General features: G+C 41.6%; 1 protein-coding gene across 1 annotated transcript in view; it reads left to right on the top strand.

The window, feature by feature from the left end:
• FNBP1L (formin binding protein 1 like) overlaps positions 1 to 27,063 on the top strand; it is a 107,071-nt gene that overhangs the window by 44,814 nt on the left and 35,194 nt on the right. Inside the window, exons 3-5 of the mRNA XM_040998692.1 lie at positions 23,032 to 23,085; positions 24,516 to 24,663; positions 25,425 to 25,487. Of these exons, the coding sequence (XP_040854626.1) occupies positions 23,032 to 23,085; positions 24,516 to 24,663; positions 25,425 to 25,487 (265 nt within the window). The remainder of the gene's footprint in view (positions 1 to 23,031; positions 23,086 to 24,515; positions 24,664 to 25,424; positions 25,488 to 27,063) is intronic.

Raw genomic sequence — 27,063 nt, forward strand, 5'->3', positions numbered from 1 at the left:
TTTGAGGGAGAAAATTTTAGTTTTAAAACTGGTGGCTTGGTGACTGGTGTACTAGCTCAACTGGCTAATGCTCAGGCTGTAAGCACTAGCATTCTTCTCAGCGGCAGTTCGTGTCCTGGCTACTCCACTTTCCCTTCCCTTATGGCTTGAGAAAGCAGTAGAAGATGGCTCTGAGCTTTGGGACAGAGTGGGAGACCTGAAGGAAGCTCCTAGCTTTACATTTGCACAGCTCTGGCTATGGATAGTAAACCAGCAGATGGAAGACCTTTTTCTCTCTCCTCTCTGTAAATTTGCCTTCCCAATTAAAAAAAAAATGTTATCACCCCTTCCTCCCCCCATGAACCAACTAGTGGCTGGTGTTGTTTCAAAGTCAGTTAAGCTGTAGCCTGTGACATTGGCATCGAGGGGTTTGGATTTCAACTGCTCTTTTTCCAGTCCAGCTCCCTGATTATACACCTTTGCAGAAGTGGAGATAGATGGCCCAGGTTCCTGGGTTCCTGCCACCCATGTGGGAGACACAAATGGAGTTCTAGACTCCTGGCTTCTGGCTTGTCCAGCCCTGTCTCTTGTGGCCATCTGGGGGAGTGAGCCAGTACTCTGCCTTTCAAATAAATAATTCTTCAGAAAAAGGAAAAGGACAAAATTATATTTAAAAAAGGCTTAAGGAATTAATCTCTAAATTTAGTTCAAATAGCAAATCATTGTTAGATCAGAAATGGAGTTTTACTAGAACTGACTCAGTAAAAATGTTGCTTAAAATCTGATCATTAAACCACAGTGTTTTAGTTGTAGGGGTTAGGACTTTTTAAGCTATAGGTGAAAAAAATTCTGATTTCAACAAGGATGTACAACTCAAAAGTTCAGGTATATTTTAGTTTAGGGCTGAAATATATCTGGGCTGCATTTATCGGCTCTGTTTTTCCTTGTTTTTGTTCTTTGGTTGCATTTAGTCCCACCTTCTCTGTGCCGTTTGTTGTGCATTGTGTATCTTCATACTGCATATGGCAGGAGAGAAATGATAATCTTCTCTGTTGTATCTTTGGGGTATAGAGAGAAAAGTGGAGAAAGGGCAAGGGATGAAAGAAAGGGAGAAGGCAAGTTTATGCTAGCTTCCTTCTCCAGAAATCCTTAAAAGAACTTTTTTTAATCTTATGGACTCTGCTGAGGTTATATACTTTGAAATCATCAATATGGTAATATTGGGGTGCCTTACAGCAAATGATGAGAGGAAGTGAATCACAGTTTTTAAAAATGTAAGGTAATAGTCCCAGAAGGAAGGGGAGATCATTGTAAGTCACATATGTTCACTGCATTAGTCCTAGCATCAAGTTGGCTGAGTATAAGGATAATATAGCATAATTGTTACTAATTCCAGGTTCTTTGGTTCACTTGTAAGTAGAAATACACAAGAGGTCAATGTGTAACCCAGATAAGACTTATCAGGGGATCCCCGGTGCTTTGACCTAGCGGCTAAAGTCTTTGCCTTGAAAGTTCCAGGATCCCATATGAGCAATCGGCAGCACCGCTTCCCATCCAGCTCCCTGCTTGTGGACTGGGAAAGCAGTTGAGGATGGCCCAAAGCTTTGGGACCCTACATCTGTGTAGGAGACCTGAAAGAAGCTCCTGGCTCCTGACTTCGGATCGGCGCAGCACCGAGCGTTGTGGTCACTTGGGAAGTGAACCAGCAGACAGAAGATCTTCCTCTCTGTCTCCCCTCCTCTCTGTATATCTGACTTTGCAATAAAGATTAAATAAATTAAAAAACAAAAAAACCAAAAAAAAACCCAAAACCTTATTGAGGGCTTATGCTTCAGCCCAAAGGACAGCATGGCAGGAAGATTTCTACCTCCTGGTTCAGAGAGGGGAGGCAGGCCGGACTTTTGATTGAATGTAGAAGTGTGGTGGTTTGCCCTGGGAGCGTGGATCTGTCTCTGCCTGGAGTTCTGACAGCTTGATTATAACCAGCTTGCTGATGTGCACAAGCGTGCTTCCTTCTTTTGCACATGACAGTTATCAAAATAATCTTGCTCAATGTCTTCCCTCATCTCCCAAAGATGGTGTATTTTAGGTATTTCTGCAGGTTTGGAATTCTCTAATAGGACAGTAGGTGTCTTTTGTAGTTAAATTCTATACATTCTTTGCTACTGGTTGGTTTAGATTCATGTCAGATTTGGATGGGTCTTTGAATTTATGACTCTTATTTCTCTTCTGTCTCATGATGAGGTTAAATATTTTATAATTTCTCAGTCCTGTTAACAGTTTTTGCTGGCATAGTAGCGTTATGCTAATTTTATGATACATTTGTTAGAAAGATGGAGTGACAGCAGTTTCATCTGGGTCACTCCCCAATTGGACATAAATAACTAGATCAAGGCCAGGCGAAAGTCGTGAGTCAAGGTCTCCATTCTACATGCTTGACAGGCGCCCATTTCTTGTACTACCTTCAGCTGCCTTCCCTGGTTGTGAGCAGGAAGTTCGATTAAAAGCAGAGTAGCCAGGGTCAATCTTGTGCTCTGAAATGCAGTGGTAGCATCAGAAGGAGGCAGCTTAAGCACTACTACAGTACTAACCCTTTCTTCCTTTTTTAAAAAAAGATTTATTTATTTTTATTGGAAAGTCAGATATACAGAGAGGAGGAGAGACAGAGAAGATCTTCTGTCCGATAATTCACTCCCCAAGTGACCACAATGACCGGAGCTGAGCTGATCTGAAGCCAGGAGCTTCTGGGTCTCCCATGCTGGTGCAGGGTCCCAAGGCTTTGGTTCATCCTCGACTGCTTTCCCAGGCCACAGGCAGGGAGCTGGATGGGAAGCTGGGCTGCTGAGATTAGAACTGCTGCCCATATGGGATCTCGGTGCGGGTTCAAGGTGAGGACTTTAACCACTAGGCCATCGTGCTGGGCCCTCCTTTTCTTCTTTTTTTTAACCTAAGGTGCTTCCCACATAAAAATATCAACAGAAAACCTTTTGGTATATTAATAATAACAGTGATGATATTTCTTTCTAATATTTACAATCTAGAAACCTTACCTCTACATAATCTAGATGCATGAAAGACCTCTGAGACATAACAGTAGTAATTACAGTGCATACTCAATTGAGAATTTCTCGTTTAATTTTTTTCTTATTTGATTTTGAGTTTGATCTCAGTTTTCTCTGGTTTCAACAGAATTAAAGAAAAGTACTGTATGTAGGACAGTGGTGATGATGCAAACTGACAAAGGAAAAGAACAAAAAATTACAAACCTGCTGAAATTTCATAGCAAAATGATTAGTGCTGATAGCACTATGCTAATAGCAAAATGATCACTGTGTTACAACAGGATGTAAAAAATAAAGAATATTAATAAAAATAAGCTTAGGTCATCATGGAGTGTTATTATGATTATCTTGAAGAAAGCAGAAAGTTTAATAGTGTCTTTCAGAATAGAATATGTGTCTGTATTTTATTCCAGCATTTTCACTTATAAATTTCTTTGCAGAAAAATACAGATACAAAGATGTGGGCACAAAACTGTTCATTTATGAATAAAAGTGACTCAATAAAACAGCAATTAAAAATATTTATGGAGATTTAAAAAGTCAAATATATCAAATATTTAAATTTTTTAAAAACTTCATATTTTAAAAAATTTGCAGAATTGAATGATAGTGGATTTCTTTATTATTGGAGTTGTATATACCTTTTTGAATCACAATAGAATTTGAATGTGTTCTCAAAAGTCTGGAAAGGTAAGCCACAATTTATTTTACAATAGTTATTTCTGTGGGATAGAAGTAAAGAGATGATAAGACATTTTTACCTCATACATTTACAAAAAAATATGTATTTTATGCCAAAGACAAACTAGCACCCAGAGACAAAACACATCCCATCCCCCCCCCCCCCCCCCCCCCTTTTCACATCCATACATTGTGTTCCATCTGCTGGGTCTTTCCCTAGATGGTTGCAACAGTGCAACAGCTGGGGCTGGCCCAGGTTGAAGCCAGAGGCCAGGAACTCCATCTGTTTCTCCCACATATGGGGCAGGAACTCACATATTGGAGCCGTCATAGCCACTTCCCCAGGTGCATTAGCAGGGAGCTGGATCAGAAAGAGGCACTCTAGTAAGGGATGCAGGTACACCGAGCATGACTCTGTGTGCTGTGCACAGTGCCTGCCTGTACTTTATCCAGGGCTGGGAATGTTCAGCTTACAGCTGCAAAGTCATATGGTGTAGCCCTACCAGGACAACTGCAGGTAGTACTCAAGGTTCAATAAAACTGTAGGTAGTTACTTTTTAAGTTGATAATTTTGTATGGCTTGCAAATGATGTTGTATTCAAATAGCCCTTGACAGAAAAGTTTGCCCACTCTATTTATTTTTAAAATGATTGAAGTCGGGCCCGGCACCTGGCCTAGCAGCTAAACTCCTCCCATTGAATGTGCTGGGATCCCATGTGGGTGCCAGTTCTAATCACAGCAGCTCCAGTTCCCATCCCAGCAGCTCCAGTTCCCATCCTGCTCCATGCTTGTGGCCTGGGAAAACAGTTGAGGACGGCCCAAAGCCTTGGGTCCCTGCATTCATGTGGGAGACCGCGAAGAAGCTCCTGGCTTTTGGATTGGCTCTGTGTCTCTCCTCCTCTCTAAAAGTATCTGCCTTTCCAATACAGATAAATAAATCTTTTTTAAAATGAGTGAAGTCTTTTCGGTTACTCTATATTTTTAATTTTAAAAAATTTTGTATATTTTTGTTTATTTGAAAGACAAATAGATAGTGAGAGATTTTGAAACCATTGGTTCACTCCCCAGGCCTGCAACATCCAGGGCCGGTCCAGGACAAAGCCAGGAGCCTAGAACTTCATTTGGGCCTTCTACTTGGCTGGCAGAAGGCCACCTACTTGAACAATCACCTCCTGCCTCCCATGGAATGCATTAGCTGAAGGCTAGAATTGGAAGCATAATCTGACTTGGTCTTGAACCCCAGACAGTATCAAATGGTTGTGATTGCTGAAAGCTTTGTCATAACTGTTGGCCCCTACTTTGTAATTTAAAATAGTTTTCCTTAAGCAAAGAAGCTGATATAACTTCAAAGAGAATTCTATCATAACTTATAAAATAGAAGTTGATATGATAAAACTTCAGCAAAATGCAATATTTAACTGCAGGATCACCCAGACCTCTAAATTTTTTGGATGGCCATGATTTTGGCAGAGTAACAGGACTCATCACAAATTAAAGAGTAGACTACTTTGCATTTCTGTCTGTTTTGAGACTGATAGTAACCATTACAGTTTTCACTTGCTTGCAGAAAAGGAGATTTGAACACCATTTCATTGAAGCAAGGGTGGTTAGAACCCACAATTACATGATATGAAAAATGTAATTTTGTGGTGAGACTGTGGGTTTTGTCACGTACAGAGGCTCTGCACTAGTGATTCGTATTTTTTAAGAAATGCAGCATATTTTAGGAATTTAGCACGTTTTCATCCTAACTCATCATAGTTCTACATAAAAGCATTGTTACTGGACAGTGCTAAGGTATTCAAATTAGGAAGGGTAGGAGGAGCCAGTTTAATTTAAAGACACTGAATCCCTTCTCCCCTTTAATTAGATTTGCTGCTCTGGATAAATACCAAGTAAATAATGAAATTATCAGCTGTTGTTTATAGTGTCTGTCCAAAGGGAAGAGGTTTTCCTTGTTCATTTCCTATTCATTGGGAAAATTCTTTCGGTCGACTCCCTCTATTTTTGCTTCTACTGATGGTAACTTCTTTTTTAGTGAGGTGGCACTGTTTTCTCCTCAATATTAGCTATATTCAGAATTACTTTGAAAGGTTTAGATTTTAAAAACAAAAAAATTTAGGTTTAAAATAAGACTAAATTTTTTCAACTACTCTTGGTAACCACAGATTGTTTTCTTATTTTATTCTTCCATTCTTCTTTTTTGGTAGTTTTAATTTAACTTTGTTTTCATTTTTGGTATTGGTTCGAAGAAAGAATAAATAGTACATAAAATATAATCACATTTGGAGATAGCTGAATAATATCCATTTTGATTAATGCCAAGTGGTAACTTTAAATTGCTTGGTTAGATTTTTTTTTTTTTTGTAAAGAGAAAACAACTGAAATAACCATGGTTTTAATAAGCTTACACTATTGTATTAGAGTGGTAAAGAGTAATCTGAATTTTTAAAATAAAAACTGGGGCCCGGCATAATAGCATAGTGTTTTAACCTTGAACCAGCATCCTCACTTTGAATGCACCGGGATCCCATATGAGCTCCGGTTCTAGTCCTGGCAGCCCCACTTCCCATCTAGCTCTCTGCTTGTGGCCTGGGAAAGCAGTCAAGGACAGACCAAAGCCTTGGGACCCTGCACCTGTGGGGGAGACCCAGAAAAAGCTCCTGGCTTCTGGCTTCAGATCGGCAAAGCATCGGCCGTTGTGGTCATTTGGGGAGTGAATCATCAGACAGAATTCTGGTCTTCCTCCCTGTATCTCCTCCTCTCTGCATGTTTGCCTTTCCAATAAAAATAAATAAATTAAAAAAATAAATAAAAATAAGAAATGAAGCCATATTTACAGGTAGAGTTATGTATGATTTTTTTCTAGTGGAAATGATTTTAATCTTAAGTTCCATCACAGAAATATTAGTATACAAAATTACATTCCCCAACCTGTTGCTGTTCCCATGTGGCAATGTGATTTACTGGTGGAGAAATAAGACTGGAAGATAGGAAGCTATGAACTACTACTACTTTAGCTAGAGAGTAGAAATCTCCCTGAGTCCCTTTCAGTCATAGATAATATTATGTGTGTTTCTGTTCCTGTGCTAATCCTGGCAAATAGATAGTACCTGTAGTGCTGAGTGAAGGAAAGTCAAATGAATAAAGAATCAACTCTTCTGGTTTGATTTAGAAATTAAGAACTCTGGCCTTATGTTGAGTCTTTGAAGATGTGCTGGTTTCTGCAAGATTAGAGTTTGGTGTCTCACACATGAGTGTGATGAGATTATTAGTTTGCTAAGAGCTACAAAATGTATTTAAGGTATGCTTTGATATATAACAGTCTAAATATAGCCAGCTTCTATTTTCTACTGCACTTTAAAAATATATATATTTATTTATTTTTATTTGAAAGGCAGATTTACAAGGAGGATAGATGAAGAGAGAGTGAGAGGGAGATGTTCCATCTTGGGGGTTCACTACTCGAATTGTTACAGTGGTTGAGCTGAACCAATCTGAAGCCAGGAGCATCTTCTGGGTCTCCTGTGTAGATGCAGAGAGAGGCCCAAGACCTTGGGCCGTCTTTTACTGCTTTCCCAGTTCATAAACAGGGAATTGGATTAGAAGTGCAGCAGCCAGAATGTAAACCGGCCCCCAATGCCTGGGATGCCAGTGCTTCAGGCAGAAAATTAGCCCTGGCCTTTTCATTTCTTTTTTTGCTTTTGCGTGCTTTGTTAGAATTTTGCATTTTTGTGTCGTTATTAGAAAAATCCAGCTCATTTTTGTACTGACTATCTGAAAATGGAGATTGTTTTTATTCTTTGGCATACCGTTTCTTTGCTCTTGACTGCTTTGGCTAACTCTTGAATTTCTGATCAACTGCTTAATGAACTAAACCCTAACTGACGGTTAGGTATAAGAATGAGGAGCTATTTTGTGTATTTTGGAGTTTAAAATACTGTTATTTACAGAAATGGATCCTGTGGAAACTCTTACTCTTGTCAGTCTTCAGTAAATACTGAACCTACCCGAACCTGTATTTGTACTTGAATGGTTTGATTTACTGTATAAGTAATTTTTGCCTATTCATTTCATAATATAATCTCTCCACTGAAATGTAAATTTAGGTGTGCTTGTATGTTTTTCCATAAAGATAAAGTGAAAAGGTTGGCATTTTAGAAATACTTTTTCTTTTTTAAGAAAGATTTATTTGAAAGACAGAGGGGTACAGAATGAGAGAGAGAAGGAGAGCGAAATTGATTGATATGCTGGTTCACTTCCCAGAAGGCTGCAATGGCTGGAGCTGAGCCTCTCTGAAGCCAAGAGTCAGGAGTTTCTTCTGGGTCTCCCATGCAGGTGCAAGGGCATGAGGCTTTGGGCTGTCCTCCTGTGCTTTCCCAGGCCATAAGCAGGGAGCTGAATTGAAAATGAAGCACCTAAGACACGAACTGTTGCCCATATGGGATGCTGCTGCTTGCAGATGGAGCGTTAGCCAATGGAGCCATCATGCAGCCCTCTCATTGCTTTCTTATTGAACAAATTAAGAATATGTACTGTTCTTGTAGACTTTATTTAGAAAGTGTCCACCTTTTTAATTATGAGAATTTAAGGTAAGTATTTATAGAATATATTTATTTGAGAGATAGAGACAGAAAACTAGAGAAAGAGCAATCCCAGGCTGCTGGTTCATTCCCCCAAATTCCAGTATTTGCCCATAGTCCAAGAAACGGTAGAAGCCAGGACGTGGGAACTCAGTCCAAGTTCTTTCATGTGGTAATAGGAACCCAATAATTTGAATCAAGTCTGCTGTAGCAGGAACCAAGTCAGGAGCTGAATGTCAAATCAACGCACTCTGGATGTCTTACCCAGTGTCTTAACTACTGTGTCAAATGCTTGCTTGACTTTTCAACTTCTATTGTTCATTGTTCTCATAACTCATAATACACTGGAGTTAGAAATAGCATAGGATTACTTCAGCTCATTCTGGATCTTGGGTTTAATATTTTTCTAAACTCTACTGGCTGTTTTCTCATCACTGAAGACTTATCAGAGGATAGGAAATAGTACTTGGAAGATGTTTATGTTTCTTGATATGTTTGGGCTGGGCTTCATTAGTAGCATATTTCAGCTGCTTAAAATTTTTAACGTTTGAGAGCCACATGTGAGCATGTGTGCACGCCTACACACACACACACACACACACACACACCATGTTCTTGAGAGCACAAGTGCTCTGATTTTCTAGTTCACTCCCCAGTTGTTCATGATGAGTGGAGATAGACTGAGGCGGGAGTTGGGAACACAGTCCAGGTCACCCACACTCGGTTGCCTGATTCATCACTGCTGTCCCTCAGGGTCTGCATTGGCAGGAAGCTGGAGCCAGGAACTAGAGGCAGAAATTCTACCTGATGAGCCTATGTGGGATCTTGGCATCTTATTCACTAAACTTTATGCTTGCTCCCAGTTTTGATCTTCTGCTTCTATACTTAAATTTTGAGTGCCATGGGATCTATTTTAATCTTATTTTGTTACACCTAAAAAGATGGATTTTTTTCTTCCCTTCAACTTCATATGCCAAACCACTAACCTATTTGCAACGACTAGGTTGTTTGTCACTTATCATTTATATATTTTTTTATCCCATGTATCTTTGTGGGAGTTTGATGATCTTTGTCACTTGTATTTCCTTTTCTTTCCTTTTTTTAGGATATATTTATTTTGAAGGTCAGTGTAACAGAGTGAGGTCTTCAATCCACAGCTTTACTTCCCAACTGGCCATAGTGGCCAGGGTTGGGCCAGGCTGAATTTGGGAACTGGGTAGCAAGTGCCCAAGCACTAGGGTATCCTTTGCTGCTTTTCTCAGGTCATTAGCAGGGAGCTGGATGGAAACTAAAATAAATAGACAGTAACCAGCACCCATGGCAGCTTTGCCCAGTATACCACCATGCTGGTCTCCCACCACTGTGTTTCTAACACCTGCAGAGTACCTGCCCTGTAGTAGGCATCCATGATTCAGTCAGTGCACTGTAAATCCCATTTTATCAGGAAAGAAAACTTGAACTTAAAGTACCTTGACAAAATCAAAAAGTCTTGTTTTTTATGTGGAAAAAAAATTATTTTAGATTAAATGATCTAAGTAAAACTGAACAAGTGAAATATAGTTATTAAGAATGTAAGTACAGGATTTGTCATAGTAGCATATCAGGCTAGTCCTCTGCCTGCAAGTGCTGGCATTCCTTATGGGCCCTGGTTTGTGTCCTGGCTGTTCCATTGTGATCTGGCTCTCTGCTTGGAGGATGACCTCAAGGCCTTGGACCCCAACACCCATGTGGGAAACTGGAAAAGGAGCTCAGCTTCAGATTAGCTTAGCTTTTGTCATTACGGTTTTTTGGGGAGTGAGCCAGCTAATGGAGTATCTCGGGTCTCTTTTCTGTCTCTCCTTCTTTCTCTAAAAATAATGCTTTTAAAAGAAAAAGACATCTAAATAAAGCACATAAGTTCAGAGCTTTTGTGTTACATATTTTTATAGTAAATATTTCAATGAAAAGGATGTGAAGACTTTTTTAAAAAAAAATTATTTGAAAGGCGGAGTTACCTACCAAAAGGAGGAGAAAGATCTTCCATTCACCAGTCCATTCCCAAAATGGTCACCGTGGCCAGAGTTGGCTGATCTGAAGTCAGTAACTTGGCGCCTCCTCTGGATCTCCCATGTGGGTGCATGGTCCCAAGTACTTGGGCCATCTTCTGCTGCCTTCCCATGCCATAAGTAGGGAGCTGGAGCAGCGAGGATAGGAAGCAGCAGTGCTGCAGGCAAAACTTAGCATACTATGCCATGACATTGCCCCCAAAGGTATTGATTTTTAATCAGCTAAAAAGATTGATTTTTCCTGGTATTAGCTATATATAATTACTTGGTCAATCTATTAACTCTTTCATAATGCCTAAAAGAATTTTATTTCCAAGTTGTTTTCTTTTAATTTTGTTTAGTGATTTTTATTTCAAAGAGAGAGCTTTCATCCACTGGTTTGCTTCCCAGATGCCTTTGACAAAGTTAGGGGTGACCAGACCAATGAGCTCGCAACTCAATCTGGGCGTCTCACTTGGAGGGCAGGGGTCCAATTAACTTGAGTTGTTTCTACTGCTTCCTGGGATGGACATTAACAGGAAGCTGCTATCTAGAATGGAATCAGGACTCGGACCCAGTCACTCTGACATAGGATGTGGGTCTGATTTTGTTGTTTTGTTTTTAGAGTTATTTTGTGTGAAACACAGAATTATGGGGGCTGTTAGGAAGGTGGATGGAAGAAGGGAGGGAAAGAGGGATAAGGAGAAGGGGTGAGAATATATTGAATAATCCTTCATCCTTTGGTTTACTCCTTGAGTGGTCACAATTGCCAGATTTGGGCCAGGCCAGGTCAAAACCAGAAGCCAAGAACTCTCCCCTGGCTCTCATGTGGGTGGCAGAAGCCTAAATACTTGGGCCATCTTCTGTTGCTCTTCCAGGTACTTTAGCAGGGAGGCAGAGTGAAAGTGGAGCAGCAGTTCAAACTGGCTTTTAAGGGGTGGCACCCTCTCAGAAGCCCTCAAGAAGTATCTTAACTGTTGCACCAAGAGCTCTCCTTTATCGATTTGTGTGATAGTCATTTGAACTGTGTAGCAAGTGGCTAAAATAGCTATTTCATCATCTTATATATGTAAATAGGTGAATCAGGGGCTGCTTTAGGACTATGAATTTTCTGGGACTGTTTTGTTTCTGGAACTGTGAAGACAGCATGCAGTGTCTCCTCTATGACTAAATTTCTTTAAAATGATAGTACTTGATACTTAAAACTGGTAGCAGTCGGCTTCAATTTAAACTGAACGGTTAAGCTGGTTTTTCTTTTTATTACAGATTTATTTATTTATTTGAAAGATAGAGTGAAAGAGGGAGAGGGAAACACGGAGCTTTCATCTGCTGATTCACACTTCAAATGCTGACAGCCATTAAGGCAAATGCAGGAACTCAGATACTTGAGTCATCATCTGCTGCCTTTCCTCATTTGAATACTAGCAGGATGCTGGATTTGGATGCTGGATTTGGATTTGTAGCTGGGACTCTAATGAGCATTCCAGAATGCCACAGTACTTGCATCAGCTTATTAACTATTTACTCCTTTGTATATAGTCTTTTTGGCTATGTTTCAAAAAAGATTTAAGATTTATAATTTATTTGCATGGAAGCTTTACAGAGACAGAGATCTTTCATCCTCTGGGTCACTCCCCAAATGGCCACATATCCAGAGCCGAGCCAGTGTGAAGTTGAGAGCCAGGAGATTCTTCTGTATTTCTTATGTAGGTACAGGGTCCCAAGGCCTTTGGCCATCCTGTTGCTTTGCCAGGCCATTAGCAGGGAGCTGGGATTAGAAGTGGAGCAGCCTCCCTTTGGGGTGAGTACACCCAGGGGGGGAGTCTCCATGACTGGGCAGGTCCGGGGCCCACCCACTGCCCTCATTGGACAGTGAATGGGATTGGGGAGGGGCGCGACCTTGGGCCTGGGAATTTCAACTTCCAGCAGTATCACGGCTGCTGGTGGGTCTCAGGACAGGACATCTCAAGCCTGGATCCCACACACCAGCCACCATGTGCACTTGATGAGCTGTCCCCGGGTGGCCAGTGTGCCATTTGGTGCCAGGCTCCGCCTGCTGGCCACCCGGTCGGGGAGCTCTGTGGTTTGGTTCTTTGAATTGCTGCTTAGGTAGCTCCAAGTTGAACCTATTGTGCTTCTAGGATGTGAAACAAGTGTAAAGATTCCCGGTGACAGTAACTCTTCCTTTGAAAAACTGGTAATCACTGAACAGTGCTGACCACCAAATATCAGTCCATGCAAAAGCTATGGCTCGGAGCTTGTCCAGCAGAATCATATCCTGTTACTTGACATGATGATGGATCAGGAGAAGGGTCACATTAAGCAGGGCCATTACATTAACTAGCACTCGAGAACCATAACCAGGGGTAGATTCTGTGAGGGATGTGTGGGCCATACCCTGTGGAAATTCTAGCCCCACTGGTTAGCTCAAGAGTGGATGTGGTGATGGACTAAGCTAAGTGTGACCAAGGAGCCTGCCATCACTCACAGGTTAAGGAACTGACAACAGTCTGGACTGATCAAGGGCAGCAGCACCCAAATGTGCATCCTGAATAGGGTGTGGGGTGGGCCAGGCTGCAACGCATACCAGCTCATCCAAGGCCAAATGAAAGGCCAGACTTTGCTGGAACCTGGCCTAAACCCAATGGCATGTATGAGAACTGGGTCTGGGAGGAACTGGTCTGGGAGTGGAGGAACTTGAGAAACTCCCTTGGCGAGTCATAGCTCCCACTGGTGTACACATGGTCCAGACCTGGGGGTCAGACAAGCTGGATAAGTAGCTCCAACAGCTGGGTAATGTGCCAGTTGGTAACGGAACAGGGTGGCAGGAGTGAGCAAACCTTAGCCCACAGGTGAAACCAGAGACCAGAAGGGAGCACAGGTCATGCCGAGCTAGACTCTTGCACCTACTGGTCTGTATGAACCAGGAATGCTAAGCCACAGTGTCTAAGTCAGAGGTTGGGACAGGTGAGGGGCTGAACCAAGCTGAGTCAGAGCAACCACTAGCATGCATGTGATCAATGGCTGGGACCAGTCCCGGTTGGGGTGCTAAGGGGACACCCTAGCTGGGTTGAGGCTCCCACCAAGGGGCACGTGGCCTGGAATGGGGGCTGCATTCTGAACGGGGAAAGGGTTGTAGTCTCTCTTGGCACAAATGTGGACTGGGATTGGATGCACCGAGCCAGGCCAGACTCCAACACCCTCTGGTGTCTTGGAGGACCAGGGTAGATATGGGATGGACTAGGCTAGATATCAACCCCTACTGAGCCATGTGTAAGCTGTGTTTGGGTATGGACGAGCCGTGGCTGGAGTGAAACATCCAACAGTAAGAACCAGATTGGGTTGAAGACCAGTCAAAAAAAGCCACTGATCCTGCTATGACAGGAGGTGAACTGAGTAGGGCTAGCTCATGGACCCACTGGTAAGCGTGAAACCTGGCACTGGGAGAGGTTCTGATGGAGGAGCCTGGGCAACTCCTCTGGCAGGACACAGACCTGGCAGGTAAGCGCAAGAAACATGATAGGGAGCAACCCAGAACAGGCCATGGAAAGGTACCCACTGGCATGCATTTGGCTTGGGTCGGTTGGCAGACCAGGCTGAATCAGTTCACGTCATCTACTGGCAAATCTGAGCACTAGAACAGAGTGAGGGTCGAGCCAGGTTTGGGTGTGACAAAAACCAGTTCACAATACGGAATGCCAACATGAGGTTACCTGTACCGGATGTGACTGCAGCACCCAACCAGCACGTGTGAGAATCAGGAAGGGAGGGGGCATAGCCAGCAGGGGGTATATAGGGTGGTTCCTTTGCTGGACAGCTACTCCCACTGGAGAGCATGAGCTGGGATGGGGGCAGACCAGACTAGGCAGGGCTACAACACCTGTATGCGTCAGGTGGACTAGAACAGGGAAAAGCCAGGCTGGGCTGATTATTCCTACTGGTGCAAACAAAATTAGAGTGGGTGAGGGTTGTTTTGGCTTAGCCACAGCATCAGCTGGCAGAAGCTGGTGCTGGGGCCTAGTTCTGTCAAGTCAAACCACAGAACTACCTGGAGAGAGCACAATCCGGGAGTGGCAGAGGTCTGGGAGGGAAATGGTGGGCTCCTCCCTCTTGGGTTACCACTTCCACGGAAGGGCACTAAAACCAGGATGGGTGCTGGGGTGGAATGGGATGTGGGACAGACTGGACTACAGCTACACAACTGGCAAACCAGGATAGGGGGAGGGCCTGGTAGGGGTTATTATGGGTTGCTCCAACTAGGCTGCAGCTCCCACTCGTTTATGTGAGGGCTGAGTATGTGCTGGGCAGAACCTGGCTGGACTGCAACACCCATAGGTTCCAGTGGAAGTCGGGAGTGAAAACAGAACCAACCCAGCGATCACAACCACCAGCTGACCAAGGCGATGGATTTTGCTGGGCCCTGTACTTGCTAGTACATACAAGAATCTGGTCTGAGAACACCTCAGACAAAGTTTCTTTGGAGATCTCCCCAATCAAACTATTGGACTCAGAACCCTAACGAAGAACAGAGAGAAGACAGAATAGTTCAATCAACCATCTCAGCTATATGATGGCAGCGAAATATGGGGCAAACAGAGACTCTATGATGGACTATGTCAATCAGTAGATTTTTCGAAGACCTCATAGAATTGGAGTGGCAAGATTGGCAGCGATTCATAACTGGTGAACTATGAAAACCACTTGAGCAAGAACCTCAGAGCATACACTACATTCGAGACCTTGGGAGGGTGGGAAATTGGGTGGGCCTTCTCCGTTAATACCCCCCTTTAAACATGAAGGAACCAATATGGAAATAATAGTCTTACCCACTTTCCTGTAGCCCTTGAACCTTTTTACCCTAATTAACTATGTACATATTGTCGGGCCCAGCGTGGTGGCGCAAGTGGTTAAGGTCCTGTCCTTGCACGCCCGGGATCCCATATGGGCGCCGGTTCTATCCCAGCAACCCCGCTTCCCTTCCAGCTCCCCGCCTGTGGCCCGGGAAAGCAGTCGAGGACGGCCCAAAGGTTTGGGACCCTGCACCTGCGTGGGAGACCTAGAAGAGGCTCCTGGCTTCGGATCGGTATAGTATCGGCTGTTGCGCTCACTTGGGGAGTGAATCATCGGACAGAAGATCTTCTTCTCTGTCTCTCCTCTCTGTATATCCGCCTTTCCAATAAAAAAATAATAAAAATAAATCTTTAAAAAAAAAAAGATTGTTAAAAAAAAAAAAAGCAGCCAGGGCACGAACTGGCACCTACATGGGATGTTGGCACTGCATTCATGGTTTTGGCCTCATATGCCCATGTGCCAGCCCCTTGGCTTACTTTTAGACAATTTTAGTAGAAGGTCTGAGATAAACAGCTGTGGAAGAATAAATTTCATTTTCTATGTTTTTATTATTTTTAGAAAAAACACGTAAGCCATGTATGATCATTGTAGCATTTAAATTTAAGTCTTTTCCAGTTATTTTCTCTATATACTATTTATTTTTAAAGATGTATTTATTTTTATTGCAAAGTCAGATAAACAGGAAGAGAGAGAGAGAGTGGAAGATCTTCATCCGATGATTCACTTCCCAAATACTGCAATGGCCAGTACTGAGTCAATCCAAAGCCAGGAGCTCGGAGCTCGTCTGGGTTTGTCATATTGATGCAGGGTCCCAAGGCTTTGTCCTTGACTGCTTTCCCAGGCTACAAGCAGGGAGCTAAATGGGAAGCTGGGTTGCTGGGATTAGAACTGGTGCCTATATGGGATCCTGGTACGTTCAAGGCAAGAACTTTAGTTGCTAGGCCATGGTGCCGGGCCTATTCTATATATTGCTGATAATCAGCTTTATCTTCTACCAGGGCATATGTCTTCTTAGAATGAGAGTTTTAATTTGATGCAAGGAAACAAGGTTGTGGAAATGCTTCAGTTTTACAGTAACAGAGCTCATTATGCTAGATGGACCACATGGTCCTAACTGGGGGCTTGAGTGATGCAGATACTCTAGCACAGCCTAGAACCTCCACACATGTTTAAAATGTTTCAAAGTACAATATTTGAAGCTACCTACTCTTTGAAGTGTTCTTTGCTGAAGTTTGACATCAGTTTAAGTTTAAAATAACTTATTGGATAATGCTTAAAAACCAGTATTTCTCAAAGGTGGTTTTTACATTTTAGGTCAATAACTGTTGTTGGCAAACCACACTGCCAGCCATATCAGGTCCCTTTTTGAGTACTGTGATGAAGGCCCTGGGGAGGGACAACAGCAAGTTGTGCAAGTTGTGCACCAGTGTAGAACTCATTTCTAGCTTAACACCTTGTCTAGACCCACTGGGAAAACAATACCAACTTGGCATCTATGGGTTCCCTACAAAATAGGTCTAGGTTGCCCCCAGACCTTATTGCCAGTAGGTTCCAGCAAGAAGAGGAAAGAAAAAAAAATTGTGCAGCTGGAACCACTGACAATCTTGTGATCTAGAAAGAAGTCACAGCTGGTGTGTCCCTAATCCTGGGCACTGCTGGAACCAGGAGCAGGAGAAAGGCTGTGTAAGCAATGGTTTGGCCATAGCATGGGATCACAGGGGGTGGAGAGTGGTATGCTGGGAGTTGGGAGTTGGAGACCATGGTAGATTTCTGCTGGTGAGCTGGGAACCATGAAGGCTGGAGGGAGTGGTGTGACTGATGGCCAGTGAAGAACCAGGCACTAAATAGGATCAGTAAAGTCGACTTATAAACCTGTGTACAACACAGTTTAAAAACCAGTGGGAAAAAATGAGAATTAGTAGCATTAAAGATGAACAAGGAAACATCACAACAGACACCACAGACATACAAAGAATAATTACAAGTTACTGCACACAACTATATACGAACAAATCAGAAGACCTCCAAGAAACAGAGAGGTTCCTGGACTCCCACCAGCTACCAAAACTTAGCCAAAGAAGCAACGGAAAGCCTAAACAAACCTATAACAGAGGCAGAAATTGAATCAGTAATCAAAACCCTGCCAACAGAGAAAAACCTAGGCCCAGATGGTTTCACTGCAGAATTCTACACAGCATTCCTAGCAACACTGACCCCAAGCCTGCATAAACTCTTCAAATCAATAGAAGGGGAAGCAGTTCTTCCAAACTCGTTGTATGAAGCCAACATTACCTTAATAGAAATCTGACAGAGAAAGAAAACTACAGACTGATATCCCTGATGAACATTGATGCTAAGATCCTCAGCAAAATATTACCCAACAGAATACAAAAACACCTCAGATACATCATTCACCCAGACCAAATGGAATTCATCCGGGCCTGCAGTTATGGTTCAAGATAAGTAAAGCTATAAATGTGATACACCATCCATATCAAAACACTCAAGAGGGCCTGGCACGATAGTGTAGTGGTTAAGGTCCTTGCCTTGCACGCACCGGGATCCCATATGGGCCCCGGTTCTAATCCCAGTGGCCCCACTTCCCATCCAGCTCCCTGCTTGTGGCCTGGGAAAGCAGTTGAGGATAGCCCAAAGCCTTGGGACCCTGCACCCATATGGGAGACCCGGAAGAGCTCCTGGCTCCTGGCTTTGGATTGGCTCAGCTCTGGCCATTGAGACCTCTTGGGGAGTGAATCTTCGACAGAAGATCTTCCTCTCTATCTCTCCTCCTCTCTGTATATCTGCCTTTCCAATAAAAGTAAATAAATCTTTTTTAAAAAACCACTCAAGAACAGAAATTATACGATAGTCTCAATAGACACAGAAAAAGCTTTTGACAAAATCCAACACCACTTCGTGTTAAAAACACTAAATAAAGTAGGCATAGAAGGAACAATGCAGACCATAATTAAAGCAATATATGAAAAACCCAAGGCCAACATTAGGTTGAATGGGGAAGATTGGAAACCTTTACACCAAGATCTGGAACCAGACAAGGCTATCTACTATCACCACTGCTACTTAATGTAGTACTGGAAAATCTTGCAAATGCTGGATCAGAAGCACAGCAGCCAGGACTTGAACCTGCACTTTGATATGGGATGCTGGCCATGCAGACGGTTGCTTTGCTCTGTGTGCCACAAACATGGACCCAACCATTAACTTCTTTTTTTCCTCAATATTGTTTTTTTTTTATACAGTTTAGTTGGCAGAGGCCTCTTCCCTTCTCTTCCCCTAAATTCCCTCCCCTTCCCTCTGTTCTCCCCTCTAGGTTCATAATGTGTGTCCATCATGCTTCCACTGGAGTGTCTCCCAGCCATGTAGGAAAATAACTTTTCGTTGGAGGTTAATTCTTGTATCCTGGGGCCCTAACGGGGCCCTGATGTAGGTACAGTGAAGATTAGGCCTTTGTTGTTGATGGGCTGTACCAGTAACAGTTATATGGAGACACTGACTATCTCAGGTGGTTATAAACAATCTACCTCTTACGGATGATTAACTAATGAATTACATCACAAGTTCTTGTTACATTAGGTACAAGTATGAAGTAATACTGATTAACATAGTAAGATTCACATGATATCTCTATATATTATATATTATATTAAATATTTTATTTATTTTTATTACAAAGTCAGATATACAGAGAGGAGGAGAGAAAGAGAGGAAGATCTTCCATCCGATGATTCACTCCCCAAGTGAGCGCAACAGCCAGTGCTGCGCTGATCCGAAGCCAGGAGCCAGAAACTTCCTTCTGGGTCTCCCACACAGGTGCAGGGTCCCAAAGCATTGGCCCATCCTCATCTGTTTCCCAGGCCACAAGCAGGGAGCTGGATGGGAAGTGGAGCTTCCGGGAGTAGAACCGGCACCCATATGGGATCCCGGTGCGTTCAAGGCAAGAACCTTAGCCACTAAACCCTGCCACTGGGCCCCAAATATTTTTTTTAAATAAGTTAATGGCTGAGACTAATTATTGCTTGCGACTGGGAGGCTTGCTTGATTTTTATCATTGTGTAACACTTGGCTCTTTGGAATCATTTGCTGTAATTTGCTTTTAGAATCAGGAGCATCAAAAATTTTTCTCTGTTTTCTATTTTGACTTTCTCAAGAATTTCTCCTTTATCTTTATGAAACCTACCTCTATTGCAGTGTGGTTAAAGGTAGAATTCATTTTATTGTATTCATTCACAATAATCAGCCAAGAAGATTTTTAGAGTTTCCAAATGAATCTGTATCACCCACCCCTTCCTAGTACACTAAGTAGACCTCACTGTCTTCATCTGAAAGTTCATGTTCTTCTCTGTTGCTGCTGTAATCTGCTGAATTGAGAGATTCAACCTCACTTTCTACATTGAGTTCATCTGTCAAATTTGTGGAATTTGTTGTCAGGTAATTCATCTGAATTTTCTTGTAACTGCTGTTTTTTAGATGAGGTATGCTGGGGTCCTTGCAGGAGGTGTGGATGACACGAAGGTGTGAAGAGAACAGCACCCCTGCTTGGTAGGGCCCAGGGAGCTTCCACCTGTTTGGCAGGGCCCAGCAGATGTCTCTCTGGCCACCTCGATGTGGTTTCACCCCGTTTGCATGGACGCTCAAGCACCCCACTAAGAATTCTGTAACTTGTTGTGGCATTGTTTTTTGCCCCTGTGAGATGGTTTTTGCAACCGATGTGAGCTTGAGAATTAATGTCACTGACAATGTCTTGGTGAGAGGGCCTTTGACAGTTTACACACAGGAGCACAATTAAACCCATGACATTTCTGGATACCTTATTGGGTACTTAACCATTGCCTCAGAATCTGGCCCAAGACATGTAGCACTCCTTCTAGAGCAATATACAGTATGTTGTTACTTCTTACATCTTTTTGGTTTAAAAAATTTTTTTTTTATTGGAAAGTCAGATTTACATAGAGATGGAGAGACAGAGAGAAAGGTCTTCTATCCACTGGTTCACTCTATAAGTGGCCACAATGGCTGGAGCTTGAGCTGATCTGAAGCCAGGAGCCAGGAGCTTCTTCCAGGTCTTCCATGCAAGTGTAAGGTTCTACGGCTTTGGATCTTCCTATACTGCTTTCCTGCCACAGGCAGGGAGCTGGATGGGAAGTAGAGCAGCCAGAACATGAACAGGCACCCATGTGGTATCGCAGTGCATGCAAGGCAAGGACTTAGGCACTAGGTTGTCATGCCATGTCCCTACTTTTTACTTCTTACGATGTATTTGGTCATCCTATATGATATATATTGGGATCATCATTGGCACCATCATAATGGCACAGTGGGAAAAGGTTGCTTCCTGCATTGTGGGCATCTCATAGGCATCACTTTATATCCCACTGCTCTACTTCCAATCTGGCTCCTTGCTAAAGCAACTAGAAAAGCAGCGGAAGAGGGCCCACATGTTTGGATCCTTTCATATATGTGTGAAACCTGGATGAAGTTCCTGGCCTTTGACTTCTTGCCCTAGCCGTTGTCATCTGGGGAGTGAACCAGTGAGTGGAGGATCTTTTTCTGTCTCTCCATCTCCCTGTAACTCCGATTTTAAATAAAGAAATAAATCTTTAAAAAGCTATATGTATAGCCTGAAACATTTATATATATGTTAAAATATGTATATTTCACAGTACATATGTCTTTGTGTGCATCAACAGGCTAACAGCGTATAAAGCAATGGGTTTGGTCTAGCCAGGATGCTTAGTTCTGTGATGTGCTTACAGCACCATCAGTAGATATAGTGATGTTGGGATTGCACATTTACCACTCACTTCCAGGTGGTAGCTGCCCCTCAGTGTGGGGTGTGTTGAGCTAGGAGTATGTGTCAGAGCCCCCTTGAGGTTTCCCCATTCTCTTCACAGGGTACAGGGGTTCATCTCCCAAGTGTTGGTGACCGACCCACTCTTGGAATGCTAATACAATTAATCCAGAGAAGGGGGCTGCATGTTGGGAACCAGGCATGTCTTTGCCTAGAGGGGGTCAGGGTGGCTCCTCTGTTTCAGCTTCTTACTCTACTTTCCTTTCTGTGACACAAACTGAATAGGACCCAGAGGGAACTGAATGTACTGCTATTCCTTAAGATTTGCTTGTTTAAAAAAGTGGTAAAGAGAAAGAGGGGAGGAGGGAATCTTTCACCTGCAGGTTCTTTCCCCGGTTGGCAGCAACTACTTGGGCTGGTTGAAGTTATCAGCCAAAAACTTGATTGCTGGTCTTCCATGTGGGTGGCAGGGGCCAAAATACTTAGGGCATCTTTTACTGCCTTCTCAGGGATATTAGCAAGAAGCTTTATTAGAAGCATGGTACCCAAGTAGCCAAGACACAAATCAGTGCTTCAATATGGGACTTAACTCAAATCACCACTCCAGTTAACATGCTGTACCACAACATGAGTCTTGAGTAGTCTTATTTGCATTAATTATTTTAGTTGTCTCCATGACTGGAATCAGATTTGAGGTAAGTTTTGGCTATACTTGTTACTAGATATGCAAGTTAATTTAGTATTTTTGAGTTGTGTAAAGTGTATGAATAGTAATATCTGACTGCAGCTGTGTTAAGCATAAAGTTATATATAAAGTGCTAAGTGTAAAGATAAGTAAAATGTTGATGAGCGGCAGCTCCAATTTTTGTGATTGTCTTCATACATGGAGACTACAGATCTTGATCCTTAGAGTTTCTTCAGAGTTCCAGTTGTGATCGTAATTCTGTATTGGACATTTGTATTTTACTGTTTTTGTAGTGCTATTTAAGCATTTAGCTCTAAAGAGATAGAATCTTCTCATTCATCAAAAAGTTTGGATGGACCTGGCGCAGTAGCCTAGTGGCTAAAAGTCCTTGCCTTAACATGTGCCAGAATCCCATATGGGTGCTGGTTTGTATCCCAGCTGCTCCACTGATTTTTAAATATAATTCTCTGGGTTTTTTTAATGTTTATTTTAGATGTTTATTTTGAGGTTCTGTCCTCAACTATTTTACATAGTTGATCAGGCTGAGAAGGATCTAGAATTAGGGAGAAGTGGATGTGATCATTGTTTCCAGGCGTTCTATTTCTTCTTCCCATTTCTGAGGGGAGGGGAGAGATAAAGAGATAGCCATACCCAGCCTCCCTATCATCCCAGTACCTGAGGATGGGGAAAGGCCACCTGATATCAACCCAAGGTCGCAATGCTACATGTTCCAAAGGTTCCGCCCAGGTGGATGCAATTGTTCTTTATGCCCTGCAAATGATTTTATGTGTGCGCAGATGGCCCTGGTTGAAAAAAAGCTCATGTTAGCGTGCTGTGTTCTATGTTGCAGCTAATGGATGTTGGTTTCTCAATGGCAGGAATGCTCATCAGAACTGCTTTCTCAGATTTATCTGTTCTTCACCCACTGATTATTAAGTGTTGGTTTTTTCTTTATTTTCTTTTTATGCTATTACCATAGCATTTATGCTGTGTATTGTAATCACTGTATATACTTTTCTCCTTTCAAATAGAGTATCTGTATGTCCCCTTGAACATGGGTACTCCTGCGTTTCATTTACTAACAGTGACTCTCTTATTCTTCCTCTTATTTTTTTCCTTCTTTGATAGTATAAATCAGCCAAATTATGATTATACTCACATAAACAAGAAATAACCTTTTTTTCTATAAGTGTCAGTATTTTAGGAATAAAATGTGAGTAATGATTATGTATTATATTAATGGTTGTAGATTATTATTTTATGTAATGAAATTCTTGATTTAATGAAATTGGTAACTTTCAGAATAGTCGTATTTGAACAGCAGTATTGTAAATTTTTCAAAATCTTCTTCCTATAGAAATTTGGTTAAGAAGTACTGTCCTAAACGTTCATCCAAAGATGAAGAACCAAGGTAAATTATGTATCTTTATTCATAATAATTCTTAATTTACATTTTAGAAAAATAAATATGCTGTTGGCTTTTTACTAAATATTTTAAGAATCTTGTTTTAATTTAAAAACAGTGTTTATGAAAAGAGAGAAGTGCTGTTTATTTCTTACTTCAGTGGACCTGATCAGCAGTTTTCTGGGCTAGCTGAAGGATGAATCCAAGTAAAATATAGACCCATAAAATTCGTATTGAGTAATTTAGTCTCTCAAAGAAAGGGATTTTTTTTTTTTTTGCAGTTGTCTACTTTTAGATTCTTTTACCTTTAAAGGTAATAAAATATTAACAGGTTGGTTTAAATGGATAATCAAAAGGAATAAGATTTGCAGGGTAATTTAAAAATTGGAAAAACAGGTCTTGGGGCTAGGGGTGGACAAAGCTGGGAGCCAGGTTTCATTACAGGTTTTTGTGTGGGTGGTTGCAGCCCAGTAACTTGAGTCATCGCTGCTGCCTCCCAAAGTCTGTGTTAGACCAGGAAGCTGTAGTCGGCAGCCGGAGCCAGATACTGAACCCAGGTTCTTTGGTGTGGGACGTGTCTTCACTGGTGTCTTTAACATCTAACCCTCACCTCAAGGCGATTCTTGAATGCTGAAGGAAAGGTTAGAAATGTCTTAGGAGCTTTTTGGCAGCCTTAAGTATGGACTATGTGGGTGGCTATAAAGTACAGATACCAGAAGATAATACACTTAACTTTGTGTGTAATTGTCAGTTGCTATGTGTTAGTGTTAATAGAGTCTTGAGCTGTTAGCCTTTCGCCATAAGTATGTTCCTCAGTGCATTCATTTTAATACAGTGATTGTCTTTTTTTTTCTCTCCTTCCCTTCACACACATTTTTACCCTTATTTTTGACCCTTCTTACCCTTCTTTGGTGCCAACCATAATGGCATTTTACCTCCATTTAGGATGTGGGCAGGTATACAGGCAGCTGTGCCAGAGCTGGTAGCAAAGTTGTTCTGTAGAGCAGCCATCGAGATGCATTTGAGAGGTATGATTGGCAGGTTCTGTCCTCGAGAGCAAGCACATCATCTCTGCAACAGGTTCAGCTGTCAAGCCTAGAAATCCAATCAAGTTCATTCCCAAGCTCAGGCCAGTCAGTTGGCAACTAAAGGTTCCTGTATGCCAAAAGAGCTTGCAGGTAGTATTTCTGTTATTTTCTGACCCCCAAATATCCCTTTATTAACAAATTAAAGGTAACTTGGAAGATGAAAGAACATTTGCAGCTTGAGTTTAATGCAGGATTCTTCCCATATAAAATTAATCTAGAACCAGTAGCCGGGGTTTATATTGAAGAAGTTAAAATTTATCAAATGTTAGGTTCAAGTCTTACTTTACCAAAAATATTCATCATGAAAGTAAAAGTAAATTTCACCATTTTAAAATATGTTTTTGCCAGGTTTACCTCGTGTATAGCCTTTTTTAACATCCTTAATGAGTTAAATGACTATGCAGGACAACGAGAAGTAGTAGCAGAAGAAATGGCACACAGAGTATATGGTGAATTAATGAGATATGCTCATGATCTGAAAACTGAAAGAAAAATGGTAATTTTTATCATTTTTATCCCATTATAATAGTATGTGAAATATTTTCACAAAAGTAATTACTTTAAAAACAAGCATGTGATGAGCATAAACTTGTTTTCTATTACACTAAACTTTTTCTAGGTAAATTTGCGATTAGATGGCTCTGTATTTCATGATCCTTTTGGTTTTAAGAACAAGGTTTGGCAAACTCATTCATGGATCAGGTCTAGCCTGCCATCCCTTTTCATGTCCTCATTCTCATAAGCAAAGAAAGCATAGTTTTATGTTTCTAGGTGACTGAAATAAGCATATGAAAAGCATAATATCTCATGATATGTGAAATTATATGAAACAGAAATTTATGTCCATAAGAAATAAGGCTTTATGTTAGCAGATCCACAGTCAATGACTGTGGCTGCTTTTACATTATATCAGCAGAGCTGAAATTTAGGGACAGAGGACATGAGACTTGCCATACCTAAAATGTTTGCAAGTATTAGCTGACCTTTACTGAAAATGTTTGCCAACCTGTATTCAAAGTAATATTTGTTTTTTCTGCATGCATCTGTGTTAAAAGGTATATTTAAAGTATTAAAATAATGTTAGAAAATATGAAATGTACTTCAGAGAGTTTGGCTTTCATCTGTTTTAGTGAGGTGTATTTATTATTAGTTCCTCGAATAAGAATAAATGAAAGATTTTTAGCATTTAGATTTTATTCCAAGTGTAACTCCTCTGTTTTATTTCATTTTCTTGGTGGTGGTGGTTATAATCTTTAGCATCTCCAGGAAGGACGCAAAGCACAGCAGTACCTTGACATGTGTTGGAAACAGATGGATAATGTGAGTTACAGTGTTTTCATGTAACACAGACTTAGGTCAGCTCTAAATTCTGTTATGGTTCACGTCTGTTTGAATTTAATGTTTGTTGATATATTATTCACAATTTGACATTTGTTTTGTGGTGACATGCTTTTTAAAATTCCAATAGCTACTACAAAATACTAATAGAGTAAAGAATAGGGAAATAGTGATTCATTTTCAGTCTGTGTTTTTGTTTTTTAATTGTTTTGATTTGAGACAGACCGAGATAGAGCTCTCACCTACTAGTTCTTTCCCCAGTTGTCTGTAGTGGCTGGGGAGCCTAGGCTGGGAGCTTGGAAGTTGACTCGGATGTCCTGAGGTGGCTGACAGGGTCAGTTAGGTAATCATTGCTGCTCTCCAGAGTCTGCGTTCACGGGAAACTAGAACTAGAATCTGGAGCCAGGTTCAACAGTGTGAGACACAGGTATTTAAACTACCAGGCTTAAATGCCTGCTGCCCTTGGAAAAGAGTTTGACTGAGATTGTAATAGCCAAGGTTCTAGTTCTGCATCTTTTTTAGAATTCTATTTCTCATGGCTCCATCTTTAGCATGAACAGAGTGCATTATATTATATGGACTGCTTTTTCCTATTCATTGGCTCTTTAACTTTGTAAATGCTTCTAATATTGGACTGTTGGCCAGAAACCATTCAGTTATTGGAAACAAAGTGATTTGTAGGGGCAAGTATTTTAATTCTGTGAGACAAAATTAGAAAAGCATAATAATTACTTAGGAAATTTTCCCCAAATGTACTTACTAAGCTGGTTTTCTTAAATGTTCTATTTTATAGTAAATAGAAAAACAAGAAGTGTGCAAAGAGCATTACAGTCTGCTTTACTTAAAATGCTGTATCAAATGATATTTCATTGTACAAAATATTCTTTCTGAACTCTCAGGTTATAAACAATTTGTTTTTTAAAAGGTTTTTTAGGGCCCGGTATGATGGCTCAGTTGGCTAACTCTTTATCTTGCAAGTGCTAGGATCCCTATGAGTGCTATTTTGTGTCCTGGATGCTCCACTTCCCATTCAGCTCCCTGCTTCTGGCATGGGAAAGCAGTAGAGGATGGTCCAAACCTTGCGACCCCACACCCACCTGGAAGACCCAGATGAAGCTTCTGGTTCCTGGCTTCAGATGGGCTCAGCTCTGGCTGTTGTGGCCATTTGAGCAGTGAGCCAGCAGATGGAAGATCTTTACATCTCTCTTCTCTGTAAATCTGCGTTTCCAATAAAAGCACACACACCAAAAAATCTTTTTTTTTAATTTAAAGATTCGTTTATTAGAAAGAGGGGAAGATGGAGAGCAGGGGAGGAGAAGGAGAGCTGCTATGTACTGTTTCACTCTTCAGATGGCTACAATGCTAGGACTGGACCAGGCCAGAGTTAAGAGCTGTAAACTTTTTCTTGGTCTCCTACATGGATGGCAAGGGCCAAGCAGTTGGACCACTGTGGGCTGTTTTTCCCAGACCAAAATCAGGAGGTGAATAAGAAGTGGAACAGCTGGAAACTGAGCCAGTGACCATTTGGGATGTTATCATCTCAGACAGCAGCTTTACT

This window comes from Ochotona curzoniae, unplaced genomic scaffold (assembly GCF_017591425.1).
Source record: "Ochotona curzoniae isolate NIBS_2020 unplaced genomic scaffold, NIBS_Ocur_1.0 scaffold_1037, whole genome shotgun sequence".
Classification (NCBI taxonomy): domain Eukaryota; kingdom Metazoa; phylum Chordata; class Mammalia; order Lagomorpha; family Ochotonidae; genus Ochotona; species Ochotona curzoniae.